A 17,082-nucleotide genomic window follows, 5' to 3' on the forward strand; every position below is an offset into this window, starting at 1 on the left:
CCATCTTAACAGTGTGGAGCGTAGGGGTGTCCTGCCTTGTTTATTTTGAAATTGTTTGATCTCTGTTTTTGGCAGGGAGTTAGGTAAGCTAAATGTTTTTTCTTTTTATATTCGTTTTGTTTGTTATTTTGGCCTTTTAGAATAGAATAGAATAGAATGAGGCATTTATATAGCGCTTTCATATGTACTACTGTACACCCAAAGCGCTTTACAATCATATCAGGGAATCTCTCCTCAACCACCACCAGTGTGTAGCATCCACTTGGATGATGCGACGGCAGCCACCTTTTGGACACCCTGAAGAGTTGCTCTTTATTTCACTTGTTGTTCTTTAATATATTTATTACTTTTGCTTAAATGTTGTGCATTTGTTTTTGATTATCGACCGGAGTGATGCGTGCTGGGATTCCATTTCCACAACCCAACAATTATTTATTACGCCACTTTAGTTTAATTATATTCCCCTAGAGTCGGGGCATAATACCTTACAGAATCTGAAAATGTAAATATAAATATAATTTAAACTAAATAGGAGAGATCATGAAAATTTCATGTTGTTTTTTATTTAATGTAACTAAGCTACTTCACTTCACAGATGTTTACATGTAGTCTGTTGTGTTTTTATACCGCTGTAACCTCTAAATCCTTCTACAACATTCCCATAACCTATTACAATCATACATTGCCCTTACCTGCAGTTTAAAGATGCTAGAAGTTGTTTTAGTGTCCCCGGCGGTGTCCGATACAGTTCAGCCCAGTTCCGTTTCACTGGGCTTTTGCTTAGTGTTAATATTTAAACTACAACAAAGTAAAACTACTTCTAGGGAAAAATCACTCTGAGACTTCTTTTGAAAGTTTTTCGAATCACCAAAAATTGGTTTCGTTTTACTTAAAGTTTCAGAATAATACAAAGACAGTAAATTCAAAAAGGAAAAAAAAATAACAGAAATGCGTATAGGTCTTCACCCGAATTGTGGCCCCGAGCAACAGGAAACAAAACCTTTTATATGGCTTAATTGGGGCCATCTTAAGAGTTTGGGGCTGTCCTTTATAATGAAGCAACGAGGTAAAATAACTGGCCTGGAATTTTCCACATTTAAAACTATTTTGCAAGAAGCACATTTCTACCAGAAAGACTCGGGAGATAGAATTATATAACAAAGCATATATTTATTGACAGCACAGCAAGCAAATATTTATAAAGTTCTTTGGCGTAGGCCCCGTCCGTAGTGTACAATCTGAGGGTAATGGAAACTGCATTTCCTGCCTGAAGAAGAAGGCAGGGGCGCAGCCGACCCCCGGGAGGTATGGGAAGGGACCATCCTGGTGGTGGTGGGGAGGATGGAGGGGAAGGGACCATCCTGGTGGTGATGGGGAGGATGGAGGGGAAGGGACCATCCTGGTGGTGATGGGGAGAATGGAGGGGAAGGGACCATCCTGGTGGGGAGGATGGAGGGGAAGGGACCATCTTGGTGGAGGTGGGGAGGATGGAGGGGAAGGGACCATCCTGGTGGAGGTGGCGAGGATGGAGGGGAAGGGACCATCCTGGTGGAGGTGGGGAGGATGGAGGGGAAGGGACCATCCTGCTGGAGGTGGGGAGGATGGAGGGGAAGGGACGATCTTGGTGGAGGTGGGGAGGATGGAGGGGAAGGGACGATCTTGGTGGAGGTGGGGAGGATGGAGGGGAAGGGATGATCTTGGTGGAGGTGGGGAGGATGGAGGGGAAGGGACCATCCTGGTGGAGGTGGGGAGGATGGAGGTAATTGGCAGCGTCAGCATCTGCGAACTCAGACATGTGTAAGTACCAGTCTTTTATACTGCAAGTATTAGCACATGAATGGTTAGATGTGGGGGTAATAAGTGATGTAACGATTGAGTCTTCCTAACAGAACTTACGCTAAAGCTTTCATATACATATATTTTGCCACCTACGCTAGAAGCTTAATATACATTTAACCGTTCTTTCACCTGCAGTTGTTAAAACCACATCCTGCCTCTCGCCTCCTGCAGGTCTTGCAACTCTGGTTTTCCAGCATCTTATGCATATTAAACAATATCTTATATAGATTAAACAATTCCTAATTCCTATAAATATTAAACGGTTCCAGCTTCATTTTATGCAATGCATGCAAATTTCTAAATAATTGCTTGAGAAGTTATAATTAAGGTATTTAACTGAAGCACTTGGTTATCCTTGGAGTTAAACCATCCTGGTATGTTTTCATGATTATGCAGGTGGCTGCAGGACTTCAGCTGGAGGCTTTGAATCACTAGCAATCTTTAAATCACGGTAGAACAACACTGGTTTTTCACCAAAACCCATTTTGTACTGCCACAGATATAAAGACTCGTTTGGCTTCAGCTCAAATGTGAGTTGTTCTTCGACTTCAGTCAGTTCATTCCAGCTTTCAGTTTTAGTGCTGACGTGTAAACCTCCATATTCTGAAGAAAAGGAGAACTGCAACTTCACAATTAACTCTATAAAATCTCCAGTCGAGACTGACTTGGCTATTTTCCAGTTGTCTGTGATCTGGGACATCTTCTCCTTATCGTATCCAATCTTTTTATTGATTTTCTTTTGCCATGTCACTGGTGTATTGCTGTCATTAGTTACAGTTTTAATATTCTCCCAAATGCCAAAGGCTGGGCCTTTAAGTACTGACAGCCCACCAGGAAGGAAGTTAACAACATCAGGATGAACAGAAAAGACACCAGGGTTTTTTTCTTTGCTGAAGTCGTCAACTCTGTAGTACTCAACTCCCCAATCTGAGACTGGCTTTAGGAAGAAACAGTGGTCTGGCAGGCCCCAGTAATAGAGGCCGTTTCTGCAGTTGGGATGCAGCTTGTACTCTACAGAGTCTTGATTCATGTTTGTTGTTTCTCGGTAAGTGCCCTTTTCTTGAAAGATGATGTAAAACTTGCCAAAGGCTGAGAAGTAGTGGTCTCCTCCCTGGCAGTTGGGATGAAGGCTGTGAACTTCAGCACAGCTGTCTTTCTCCAGGCTGGTGACTTTGCGGTAGTAATTGCCCTTGATGATGTAAAAGATGTTATCTTCACCTCCAAGGTAATGGTCTCCATTTTTGCAGGCAGGGTGCAGACTGGAAATAGAGATTTCTGAACCTCCATTGATACTACCTATCTTCATAAAGCAGCCGAGATCAGAGCGTATTATATAATAGTATTTGCCTGCTCCACAGATGTCAATGCCTTTTGCTTTGCTCTTGGGAATAATGCCGTTCATCGTGCCTGAACCTGCAACACAGAATAAACCAAACATTCAATCTCCTCACCAAATGAATGCTGTTATTTTAGTCCTTCTATAGATTGAGCTCACTGGTTACCAAAACAGCTTTATATCCCTTACAAAAAAGAAGTTTATTCAAGTGTGCCACAAGTATACTTATTTTAAACTATAAATAAAAATGTATACTTTGAGTCAACTTTTTGTATACTTCTCAGAATATACATAAAATTGCACTGAAGTATGCTTGACTTATACTGACAGAAAGGTCAAAATAGGCTATATTTTGACTATACATGTACTCAATCTTTTGATCGAAACATACAGTGCCTTGTGAAAGTATTTAAACTACTTCATTTTTTTCATATTTTTTATGTTGCTGTCTTGTGTTAAACTACTTTAAATTACTTTTTTCCCACATCAATCTACACCCCATACACCTTGATGACAAAGCAAAAAAACAGATTGACTGAAGACAAAAAAAGTGGATGACATGTTCTCTAGGTCCCCCATACTTCGAAATAGTAGTGACGTCATAGGCTATGACGTCATAGGTCGTTGGTAAATAGGATCGCCGTGATTGGATAAGCGTTTCAGGCACCGGTTCACACAGAGACGTTCCCCAAAGTGTCATAAATGACACTTACGAAAGGGAACTAGTTAACTTTAAACCTTTTTGCGATATTTCCAACTTCCGGGTTTAAATTCGTCTTTGTGTCAACGTCACAAGATGTGAAGTTTTCTTGTACTATAGTATGGCGATGACTCATGAGTGTCCCATAATTATTCATGAGACTGCATGTCTTTGTCCTATGAGAAGAAGCCTCGCTTAATTAGACAGGTGCTTCAAACAGTGAGATTGCATACAGTAAGTGAGAGATGCATGAATGGATTAAAAACTATTGTTTGTTTTCGCTTAGTAAGGGTTCCTGCGTCACATAGATCCACTTTTCAAAAGATCCTTGTTGACGGCCACATTCACTGTTTCGCATGCCTGGCAGCTTCTACATGGGATTGCTGGTCATTCTCATGATGGACCTAGCGGGGCTCCAGGGGAGGATTAGATGTCGATCGCTGCATCAGAAAGAGAGCTGTTACGTTCTGGAAATGAAGATGATCCTGAACTCCCACTATAATAGTGTGTGTGCCCATGCTGAATCAGATTCAGACTTGACAGCCATGCTTTCCCGGGTTACGCTGGGGGCGCAGTGTGGTGCGTAATTGCCTTGCCCCGCCCCCATGCCTTCCTGGATGTGTGTGAAGAACTTTTTGCAGTATGGAAGCATTTTGGCGCCAATATGGCAAGCTGTGCATGGTGTTTTAAAGCCCCAGGCCAGGTGATGTCCACCCTGGTCGTCCAGTAACACAGAAGTACCCGTTCTAGTGTTGGCTTGCTGCGCCCCTCCACATGGAGCAGATATGTGTGCTCTTTGCTCCAGTAGAGTTCCCCGCTTAGGCGAACCCTATCGAGTTCCTCCACACCCCTTGGCAGTCAGACTTGGCGGAGCGTCCGACGCCAGGCCTAATACTCGTATGCATTGGTAGATCCTGTGCTAGGCTAGGTCCCATATGTTGTAATCCCTGCAGTGATCCCATGTGTGTATTCTTCCATGCTACGGCTCCCTGCAGTGAATCCATGTCTTTCCCTTAGCAGAGTCCACTCTGCCGTCACTGTCCGGTGTAGTCTCCCCCTACTCAGGCTGGAGTCACCCCAGTGACATTCCATACGTTGTTCTTCCCCTAAACGGCCAGTCCATATGTGTAACTCCCACATGATACCTCCCTACGGGCAGGATGTGGGATCTGCAACGTTCCTCTCCTCTGGAAGGGCACACTTTCCCAGTGTTATCCAAGAGTTCCACTGTGTGGGTTATACGGAACAGGAGTTCGAACTCCCTCTACGCAGGCCTTCAGCCCCAGTCAGTTGGGGGTCTGAGAGACTTACCCGTAGGGTGCTGGAGGTGGCAGCAACCGTGAAGTTTTCCATAGGGATCCCAAATATGTCGGCACGTCTAACGTGACCGACTGAAAGGGAACATCTCAGTTACGTATGTAACCCTCATTACCTTGAAGTAGGGAACGAGAGATGTTACATCTCGTCGCTACGGTTGCTACGTTATGGTTGCCATCGCTGTATTGCCAAACATGACTTGGCTTCTCAGCGTAAAACAAATATACGATGCGCCTGCTGCTCATTATGTGCTAACGCTGCAAGGCAGCAGCTGATGCAATTATCGCATGCCAATTTGCATTGGCTCATTTTAATACACATGAAGTAGATTGGTCTCTCAAAGCGACCCCATTTACGTTGGCGTCTACATTGGCGTCTACGGTGATGTAACGTCTCCCGTTCCCTCCTTCAGGGAATGAGGGTTACATACGTAACCAAGACGATATCTACTCTTGTATTTAAGTTTTGAAATGCAGAATTCATTCAGCATAAACTTCAAATGTATTTTGGTGATGTTACAACTGCAATTCAATTACACTGTAAGAGTATTGAACATTCATTAATATTACACTGATAACAGACTGAGGTCATACTATCCTTTACTTTTAGTGATTTTAAAACACATTGTAATGGCATTTCAAGTAAATTTGAAGTGTGCTAATGGCATCATTTCTGTGTGCTTCAAATACAATAAACTAATCTTTATAAATAGTGGCACAGCTTAGGAATTTGCCTTTTACTGATATTCCACAGACACCCCCAGTATACCAGTAACTCGCTTATCAGAACAGATATGTGTACATTGACTGTAGGAAACACTACGGAGTGGATTCGAAACCGGGTCACTGCCACACAAACGCACTCATTTTACCAACCTTGCAGATATGCATCATATTAAACCGGGGTAACTTTGTGTTCTTTCTATCTGTTACAAGTACTACTACAAGCAAACAGATTTTTCCAGCAATGACTTCACAAATTATATGGATTTAAAGATTGCTGACCACTGAGAAAAGTCTCAATAGGTGCAGAAAGCGGTGCATGAAAATAAATGAAACGACATGCATAGAACATGAAAGTGCGTTAAACACGAAGCTGTAGAAGAAATAAAGCCAGCAGACACAACATTAAATATCATCTGCAGAATGTTTTCCCCTTTTACCTGTTACAATCTCTCATTAACGCTGCAGGAAGCAATTACATAAACTGGCACGACATTAGTTTTATTCTTGTGCATGCACTAAAACACAGACAGTTCCGTTTGTTGGTGGAAGAATGTGAATGTGCAGAACTGCCCGTGTTTTAGTGCGTGCGGACGGAATAAAACCATCTGTAACATTTCTCTGCGTGCTTCAACTCTCAATGTACTGCATAACTGCTCCTGATGTAAACCGCAAAGACATTATTTGGCGGTTTGACAGTCTCGTATTTCACTGCAGATTTAAATGTGACGCATTAATTTTTGTGAACTTTTTGTGTAATTTTTGAGGACTGGTCAGGATCATTTTAATAGTTTTTTTAATAATTCATAATATTTTGACAGCCAAAAGGGCTTTTCAAAGTGCAACGGGCCATTAAAGTTAAACTTCTGATCAAATACGTGAATTTCGTTCTCCATTTCAAACTGACTATATGTTGTTTACTTTATTTGTCAATTATGTATCTTTACTTTTGTATCTACTTTCTATATGTATGTACAGCTGCTTTGCAACCATGCAAAATTGTGAAAAGCGCTATATAAATAAATTGAAACAAAACCTGGTATTCAAAGTGTGGTTAAATTATTAAAAAGGTCATAATTATCAAACTTACTTCATGATATAAATAATATATGATTATGAATAATATGTTTTTTGCAACTCGAAACACATTTCCTGTAAACTTTTATTTGTACTATTTTTATAGTCAAAAAGTAGATCTTATATACACTTCGTTGTATTGTACATTTAGCGAGCATACCATCTACGGGACAAGCCAAACATCGTAATCCTTTTATTTTTAATATTTGGCATGTTTGTGTCATCCCTCTGTGTGTAATAAGCAGAGTGTACGTGCGTTGTGCACCTGCCTACAGGTGTATATTATTAATGTGCACTTTAAATAACAAAAAAAATAATAATAATACTGGGTCAGTGACTTTAGACCAGGTTTCAGTTGGTCAAAAGCGCAGTCTATTTCAGTTGTCTCAAAATAGCAACACGCCTGAACACACCAGGTTTTCAGACCAGCAGCTCATGGGCTCATGTGACAGGTTAAAGAAAATACTTACTGTACTGGTATGGGTTAAAAGGTTTTATTAAATTAATAGGATGTGAGTATCTTAAAATATTTAAGGTTAAAAAGCTCATGCGTAGTAATAAGGATTTATACAATTCATATAATTTTGTTAAAAGTTCAAATCTGACATGTGTACAAAGGGTAAAAATTATAAGAGGAATATGTAAACGCTACATTGATTACTTCATTTTGTAGTGCCTAATTTACGGGTAAAAAGTGTTAATCTGTGATCGCCAAAGTGATCTTAATCTATGCGCCCGTGATTGATTGCTTTTGTCTTCCAACCCTTTTCTCCGGGGAAATCGCGGTCTTTTCCTCATAACACTAAAGTTTTCAGTGAGGAAACACCCATATCACTCTTGTGATTATTTCTCCCCCTTTTCAGGTACGTTGTAGATATAAAACTGTGTTGAGTAAATGTAATAATGAGTTCACATGTCAAGAGTGTTGAAGGTGTGTTTTAGTAACATTTTGAGTAAGTGAGGGTTAAGTTGGCAAAGTTTAAAATGTGCGTGTGTGAGCGGAGCCCCCGCTCGGTTACAGAGAAAAATAGCTTCGTAAGGAGAGCAGCCGCCATTTTATGTCAATTGTGAATTAACAGATACGCAGTTAATAATCTATTTTGCTGTGTTATTTGTATAATGTTTTTCAAGCACTTTATTGATATGTTTGGTAAATGTAGTTATTGTTTATTGAGCTAAAGTTATATTGACAAAATGAGTATATGTTCCAGTGAATTATAGAGTAGGCCTATGGTGTTGTGATTTGAATAAGCCATATACCCTACAAAACTACTATTTGCTGTAGATCTGTCAAATGTATTATTGTAAAAGATGTAGGGTAAGTGTACCCATTAAGCCCATGTACCCTTTAAGCCCACTTTCAACTCTGAAGTCAAATAAAAAAAAGAGAAAATAATATTTTATGCTGCTTATTATTTTAACCAATCCAGTGATTTGTTACTTCCCTGACATTTTTTATTGCATACCAATCACATTTGGCAATGTTGAGTTAGCCCCACCCATGTGCATGCTGTCTCAGGTGACCTCACACAAAGTCACCCCAAAACTTTGGTGTTTCTGGACCCTTCAGAAATCAACACATTTCTGCAATTTTCAGCCATTTCTTTGGAAATTACATTGATATTATGTAAAATAAGAGATAAATGTATTGTTTTTTGTGTATGAACAAATAGTACTTCATCATTTTATATCATTTTCTTTTAAATTGAAAGATGAGTTTTATTAGCTTGCGTTCAAAGCTAATCTCTAGGTCAAACCATTAGCCTTACAGAAAGATAGACTGCCAAAGAATTAAGCATGTGAACTGCAAACAATAAATGTTTTGTGATTCATTTTACATTAATTTACTAATAAATACATCATAAGTTGTTTTGTAGAGAAGATTTCTTTTATAAATTAACTTTTTTTAAAGATGGGCTTAAATGGTACAGTGCCACAAAACGCATGCAAACTAGAGCCAACACAAGCTAACCTTGAATGAAAAAAACTTAACATTTTTCAATGTGGGCACAATGAAAATTACTATGATACTTAGTCCACAGTATATTTAAGCTCCATGCATGTATTTGTAAACAAATCTTACATTTTTAAAGGAAAACATTGTCTTTTTTCACCATTACTCACTGTGGAGCCATTTAAGCCCACCTTATGCGTTTCAATGAGGAATCCCTCTAATTGCAAACTGATTCATTTTCTGAAAGTGTTTAATGATAACGTGTCTTTGTGTGCTTTTATCTTACCAACCTTTTACCCTTACCTTACTTACACACAAATTACACACATTCATTCAAATGAGATAGAACCCGTTTTGTCCTAAAGTCCTTTATGTATAACTGGGCATAATTCGGGAGCCAAGCTGAGTTAAGGCTTGATATTCCGGGCATGGAGAGCTCCCAGAGGGACCCTATATTCCCCACAGTCCTCGGAGTCAAGCCGACCTAAGGCTGCATACTCCCGGTGTGGGGGGCCCACTAGGAGACCCTCTGAAACCCCAGAGTCTGGAGCCCCAACTCAGCTTCCTTCCCGAGATACACCATGTTTAACTTCCACCTTTTACCAGGCATAACTCGGGAGCCAAGCCGGCTTAAGGCTCCAGACTCCCTGTGTGGGGTGCCCACTAGGAGGCCCCCCTAAGCCCAGAGTATGGTGCCCTTACTCGGCTTGGCTCCCGAGATACACCCGGTCAAACTTCCAGCTTGACTCCAGCTACAACTCCAGTCAAGCCGACTTAAAGCTCCAGACCACCGGCCACTAACACCAACCCATCATACCCAGGGCTCTAATCAAACATTAGCAAAATGATTTTTTTTAATACTTCCCTGTCACTAAATAAATATATTGATGTTTTACTTCTTTAAAATCATTACATTTTTTTATATTTTGTGAATCAGTGATGATGTGGGCTTATTTGGAACACATGCGGGCTTAAATGGTGCCAAAAGTACCAATTAAGCCCATGCCAGACTTCTGACTTTATTCCTAAATTATCTTAATTTTATATTCGAAAATGTTCATCAACTAATTAATACAATTTCAAATGAGAGATTAATCTTGCATTTTAACAAATAATTTTTCTTATAAACTATGTCAATATCTATGAAAAAAACCTAGACTTAGATTTTGGTGGGCTTAATGGGTACACTTACCCTAGATCTGTTGATTTGTAAAATGTATTGTTGCAAAAAGATAACACTAAAGTTTTCAGTGAGGAAACACCCATATCACTCTTGTGATTATTTCTCCCCTTTTTCAGGGGTGTAACACTCACAGATGGGCGCAAACGCATTCTTTATTTAAACAACGCGGCGCAGGACGTGAAAATGAAAACTGCGTCGGGCTGAAACTAGCAAAACACACTTGCGTCGCGCCTGGCGCCGCATAATGCACAGTGTATGATAGGGCCATTTGGCTGCAATGAGTTTAAAGACCTTACTTCTGAGAAATGTCAAATCTCTATCACAGATTCCCAATAGTGTTCACTCCATAAACTAGCTGGAGGAAACCTTTGAAAGAGGTTGCCCACTTCATAACCTCAATGACATGTCACTCACTCAGCCCAACAACCAGTCTCTGTAAGGGATGAATGAGGCAACTCATCTTATGATCCTGTAGATGCATGAAGGCCATATTATTGATTGTGGGGATTGTTTGTATGTTGTCATATCATTAAACAAGGCCGCTGTATGAGTTCTCACCCAAGACTAGCCTATAGCACAAGAGACAATATCACATTCTGTGCATTGATAGTTGTTTGTTTGTTCCATCGTCCCTTAAAATTGTCTGAAGTATTGTAATAATATGATTTTAACATAGGCCTAAATATAGGCTACAGTATGAGTGTATGAGTATCAGTGAGGGGGGGGAGGTTTTGTACATGTTTGATAAGTCAATCTCCTCCGCTTACTTTCACGGGCTGTGAAATATTATTCATCAACCACAGTTTTGCTGTACTTTTGCAACCAAACTCGCAACAATGAGTGGGTATATAGATATTTGTGTGTGTATTTGTAGGACATATTAAAAGTATTTTTTGTGCTCACAGAAAATCATTATGATAATCACTTTTAACAAGTTTCAAACATGTTGTAGATGGAATTAAGAACCAGGCCAGTGTACTTTCTTAAATGATAAAAGCAATACTTGATGGTTATAATTGACTGAGGGATGTGCATCTTCATTAGGGCTATAGCTATCGATTAATTTAGTAATCGAGTATTCTACTGATTATTCCATCGATTAATCCAGTAATCGGATAAAAAAAAATTGGCTTAAAATATGTAAAAATATGACTTAAAATACAAATAGCTTAACACTTTACGTTATGGTTCATTAGTTAACATTTGTTAACTACTTTAGTTAACATACTAAGAATGAACAATACTTCTACAGCATTTATTATTCTTAGTTAATATTCATTTCAACATTTCATTTACTAATACATTATTAAAATCAAAGGTTGTATTTGTTAACATTAATGTATTGTGTGAACTAACATGAACAAACAATGAAACATTAACAAAGATTAATAAATACAGTTGCAAATGTATTGTTCATTGTTAGTTCATGTTGGTTAATGCATTATTATAATGTTAACTAATGAACCTTAGTGTAAAGTGTTACCTAAATATATAATAACAAGGAATAATTATTTATTCAAATAAAGTATCAAAGTAATCATATGGGTTTTCGTGAACAACGCTGTTAAAATACACCATGTAAAATAAATTATATAAACTAATATAAACATAACTTATGTACATTACGTAAAAACAAATGCCCGCAGAGAGCGCCAACGGCCTGGTTACACTAAGGCATGATCAAACCCTTGTTTAATACTGGCCAAACAAAATTTAATTCAAATGTCAACTTAATCTTTAATATTTGGTCTCTTCTGTACGATAGAGATGCAACAGCTGCTGTAATTTCTTGAGCAATAGCATGTGCACGTCAAAACATGCAAACTCAATGCAAGGGTTACACTTTCATTTTGAAATCGCGATATATTCGCAATTCGCATACATTTCAGATTCACATATATTTCAGAAATACATTTAGGCCTATGTATTCTCCTGTGTTGGCGTAGATTTACAAATGTGTTAAAAAATCTTGTGAAACGCTGCACACTGCGCACAGATGAACGTTATAAGCCACACAAACTCACCTGAGACGCTGACACAGGCACAGATTAACGCACTGGGCCAGCAGGGGGCCCTGTAAAATTGATATTCTTTTCAAATAATATATTTTTTAGTTTTTGGTTTTTCAGTAAAATTGTGTTGAATATTGTGGAATAATGTGATTATTTTTTGCAGTTGCATACTATTAACTGGTAAATAAATCAAATAAATAATTTTAATGTATTGCTGCGCTGTTGAGAGGGACAACTAGAGGCGAGTGAAAATCATTGCGTAATATTAAGTCCCGCGTTGAAGATGGTTCTCTTACGAGAGGTCTCTCGTACTGTGTAATATCTTACGCTAGGGGAAAATCTCTTTTCCGTGAGATACTGAAGCCAAAAATTATCCTTAATTTTGAAATAATGTAAAACGCGTTGTGGCAGCATGCAGACTAGGGGTGGAGCCGAACCCGAATACGGTATTCGGAAAGCACAAATAATGTGTTTTTTACGAATACTTATTTCGAACAAATACTTTTAAAAATATTTGTATTCGGGAACAAGAAAAACTTTATATCAAAAAGCTGCGTTTCCTCATGAGACATGGCGACCGGCGGTGCTGCTGATGTGGTGGCTGAAATATTTTGGATTAGGCTAATGTCACGTTGTCATAAGGGGTAGTTCACATAGCGTGTTTTTTGCGCGTGCAGATTTCAAATGTAGGCGCGCGGCAAGCGCGCTTATAATAGAAGCGAGCGGCGCGCTGCATAGCAACGACAGACGCCACGGGAGGGCAAGCGCTTGTGGAAAGGAGAAAGCGTGCGAACTGCGCTCTTCATGATTACGAAGTATCAGCAAAGAATTAATTGATTTCTAGCCCTTGCATTAGCTTTAGATATATTTATGGAGATGAGAAATGAAATAAAAAAGCCGTCATTTTGTCATTAATATCAGTCCGTCAGAAAAGCAGTTCTAGGCTTATTCTTGGCTGGATAACTCTTAGCAGGTTTAAAAAGCTCTTTTAAAATTAAATATGAATGCAGTTTTGGATTAAATATAAGTACAGTCAAGTCAAATAAAACATGTTTTATCTCCTGTTTGGTAACACTACAATAAGATACCATTCATTAACATTACTTAATGCGCATCTAACATCAACACATTGAGTGAACAATATATTTTTACAACATTAATTAATGTTTGTGAATGTTATTTAATACAAACACTTGATTGGTCATGTTTGTTCACTTCATTCATTGTGCATTAAATAATGTTAACATAAATAATGTTAACTTTTGATTTTAAAAATGTATTTTTAAATGAACCCCAAGGAGAATAATTGCGACAGTATATAGCCTAACTATTGTTTATTGTTAGGTCATTTTATCTATTGTTATCTAACAAATGTAATATTAATGTAGTGTTTTTAATACTACAGTTTCCATCTTTGTAACCGTGATATAAACTTTAATATATGTAAATTTAATCTAAATTAAGCTTTACCGAAATTGTTACCGAGAACCGTGGATTTTCACAGGTATTGGTACCGAATACTGAAATTTTGGTACCGTGACAACACTAGTAGCTCTGTTAGCTTGGTAATTTAGACAATAGGCTGTTGACAGAGTAACATTAACGTAGGTAATGGCTGTTATGTTATTTTCTTTTCAATGACGTTCCTTGTTACATGTTCATTGCTGGATTTATGGAAAAACATCAACCAATATTGCATATCCATAATTATTATAATGGATATAATTAAAGAATACTTACACTATAACGTAAATTAGAAGTGTAACGCAAAAAAAATGGATTTTTACACCTATTTTGAAATTTACTCGAATACAAATACAAATACAAATACTTTTCCCCCCTCAACAAATACAAATACAGATACAAATACCGGCTGCTTTGCACACCCCTAATGCAGACATAGGCGAGATGGCTCGCATGCCTATTGGCTGCCCTGCGGCAACTGCAGCAGCCTATCGAGAGAGGCCCTTCGTGACGTCAGATCCAATGGGGGCGCTTCACGCCCACTGCGTCACGTCCCGCCGAAACGTGTTTACTTACTTGCACTTTCTAAGTGATCTTATGAACCACTGACAGCTCCTAAATAACTGCTTTGTAAATGATGCTAGATACTTTATTTAGAAATGATAAATTGATCATTAATAAAATATGAAAATACAATTATTAAACACATTATAGATATGCTTATAAATCAAGAATAAAGCATTTATAGCTGTATTTATAAACTGCTTATTAATGTCTATTAATGCTTTATAAATCAAGAATAAACTGTTATAAACTAATGCTTAACTAATGATTACTAGCGTGCAGTTATTATAAAGTGTTACCAAATTTCCTTTCTCAGTTCTTTAGGGCTAGGCTCTGCCCCTTCATCTTCAGGAACCGCAAGCATCTGCTACCCTCCAGATTTGGATTACGCCAAAGAACTCTATCATTTTATCCATTCGATACTAATTTGCATACAACTGTTAAATAAATCTTATTCATACGTTCTCTTGCCTCCTGAGTCTTTCCGGTAGAATTTCTAATGATTTGGATCAGTATTCTAAAGTGAGAAACATGATAACTCTCTAGTAATGACTGAAGTCACTGTAAGCTTTTGAGGTTCTTGTAAGGTAGTGAGATAGTAATTCCTTCTGACAGATTTTGTAATACTAGAGTCATTACTAGTGGGTTATTATGATCTTCAATTTAGAATTAATTATATAGTCCTCTAAGTGGTATGATTAAAATAGTAGTTACTGATTATCTAATAGTGAACTATCTCTTTCAACCAAGCACTATTACTTACTAATTCTTTAATTAGAGTTTCTTGTTAGTTAATAGTAGTTACTTGAGTGTTAATATTGTATAGCCTACTCAGTAATGATGGAACAGTATTGTAAAACGTTACCAAATATTCAGTTTCTCTATATTACATAATAGTTTGCACTATTAAAATGTCTGCATAACAAAATAATTGTGACTATAGAATACAGGTCTTTAAATGAAATATGGGCTCAGAGACGCTCAATGTTAGAAACATACTTACTTGGTCGACTGTAGACTGAGTCTGAAGTGCAGCTTCTCCTGGATCGAGTCTGAGAGATGATGTGTCTCTGACAGATTTCTGTCTTATATAAAGCTCCTCAGAGGGCTGGACAAACACACACACAAGCCTCGATTAGACTAGTCCCTGCAATTGGCTACTGTTTTTTCTAGTATTAATTAATTCTAATTTCATCAATTTTTGGCAGCCATTCTGTTTGTTCACAATACAATGTTTTAAATTTCATTTCAAGCAAGAGACTGTAAAATATATCATAAGTAGACAATTTAAGCAGCCAAGAATTCACTATATATATATGTGTGTGTGTGTGTGTGTGTGTGTGTGTGTGTGTGTGTAAAGCCCAGTGGATGGGGAAAGTGGATTAGATCAAAATAAATACAGGTATTTTGGGAAGAATTTCTTCTTCCCTAAGAAGAATGTCAATCTTTGCAATGCTTATGCGGCCAATCAGTGAGATGTTAGGAAATACTGCCTGTCTACAGATTCAGTGACTCTTGTTGTAACTAGATTGTAATTGGCAGGAACTATAACTACACACAAATATTTGAAGCCATTGATTGCATTTATAAAGTGAAGGTGGATGATGCCTTTATTATTAATTTTATAGCCAGAGAACTTTACAGAACTATCAGTTAATTTGATCAATGCTGGAACAGATCTCTCCAGCTTTGTGAGAAAAAGAGCAGTATCGTCTGCATACAGTCTGATGGCTGTGATCTAATGCTCTTGATGATAGAGTTACTTCTGGCCACAATTATTAAAGACTCTAATACTAAAATAAAGAGTGTTGATGACAATGGGCATCCCTGTCCCTGTAACTACAGCTATTGATTTCAGATATAAAATTTTTAACCAATGTTGAAATGAATATCTAAAACCAAAACAAGACAGTGCTTCAGTCATATAGTCAAGTCACCTTTATTTCTATAGTGCTTTATACAGTACAATACATTATATAAATACACACACACACATACATGTATATACTTAAGAGATGTTTACATGTATATGTATTTTTACATTTTTATATAATTTATATAAAAAAAACATTTTTCTTAAATATATAAATGTATGTGTGTTTTTATAAATACATAATTATATACAGTACACACACACACACATATTATGTGAATACAAACTTTTATTTTGCATATGATTAATCACGAGTAATCATTGGATGGCTCCAATATACACTTCTAAAGAAAGGGCTTGTGAGCAATATAATCAGTCTGATTGTAGTCTCTTAAATATTTAACTGAAGCTTAATGAATGGATGTAAAGCAGACTCCAAACACTATAATATTGTTTTAATCAAATCTTCTAGCCTTCTAAGGAACTTAATAGAAACTTTCTGTCATGTTGCACACAAAAGCCATATTCAGATAGGACCTGTTTTGCATTTGTAATATGAAAGGCAGGTCAGTGATAAAACTCATGCATTTGGATGGCAATTTATTCACAGTGAACAAATGAGTTCTGTGTGTGGCAGTGACCCAGAACTCAATCACCTTTTAGTTTTAAATGAGATTGTGGACATGTGGAGTGCTTTAACCCTCTGGGGTCTGAGGTGTTTTCTGGCCCTGGAGGTGTTCTGACATGCGCTGACATTTGTGCTTATTTCTGTTACTTGTGACATTTTCATGGTTTAAGTCTCTGAATCACATAGCCTATAATATTTGCTTCAAAACTGTGTGAAAATCATCCTGCCCGTGTGAATCATCATGAATATTTATGTGTTGAGGGGAAAAATATATATTTCTATTAAATATCATTTGAAAAACCTGTATAAACTGAACACCAAAGAACAATATTAACTACTGAGCGGTGGTGACGAGTTCATGTAACATGTAAGGGACCTAAAGTTGACAATGCGAACTCGTGATCTTCGCAGTA

The 17,082-nt window shown here is 37.8% G+C and overlaps 1 protein-coding gene across 1 annotated transcript; it reads right to left on the minus strand.

The window, feature by feature from the left end:
- Positions 1–2,227: 2,227 nt before the first annotated feature.
- On the minus strand, positions 2,228–15,223 carry LOC311298896 (uncharacterized protein; the record flags this gene model as incomplete). Its single annotated transcript, XM_084422221.1, has 2 exons — positions 15,172–15,223; positions 2,228–3,252 (listed from the first exon to the last, which is right to left on the minus strand). Exon 2 carries the CDS (start codon positions 3,239–3,241, stop codon positions 2,228–2,230), a length of 1,014 nt encoding a protein of 337 aa, XP_084278347.1. The 5' UTR covers positions 3,242–3,252; positions 15,172–15,223.
- Positions 15,224–17,082: the final 1,859 nt, after the last annotated feature.

Source organism: Rutilus rutilus (genome assembly GCF_951802725.1).
Source record: "Rutilus rutilus genome assembly, chromosome: 10".
Classification (NCBI taxonomy): Eukaryota; Metazoa; Chordata; class Actinopteri; order Cypriniformes; family Leuciscidae; genus Rutilus; species Rutilus rutilus.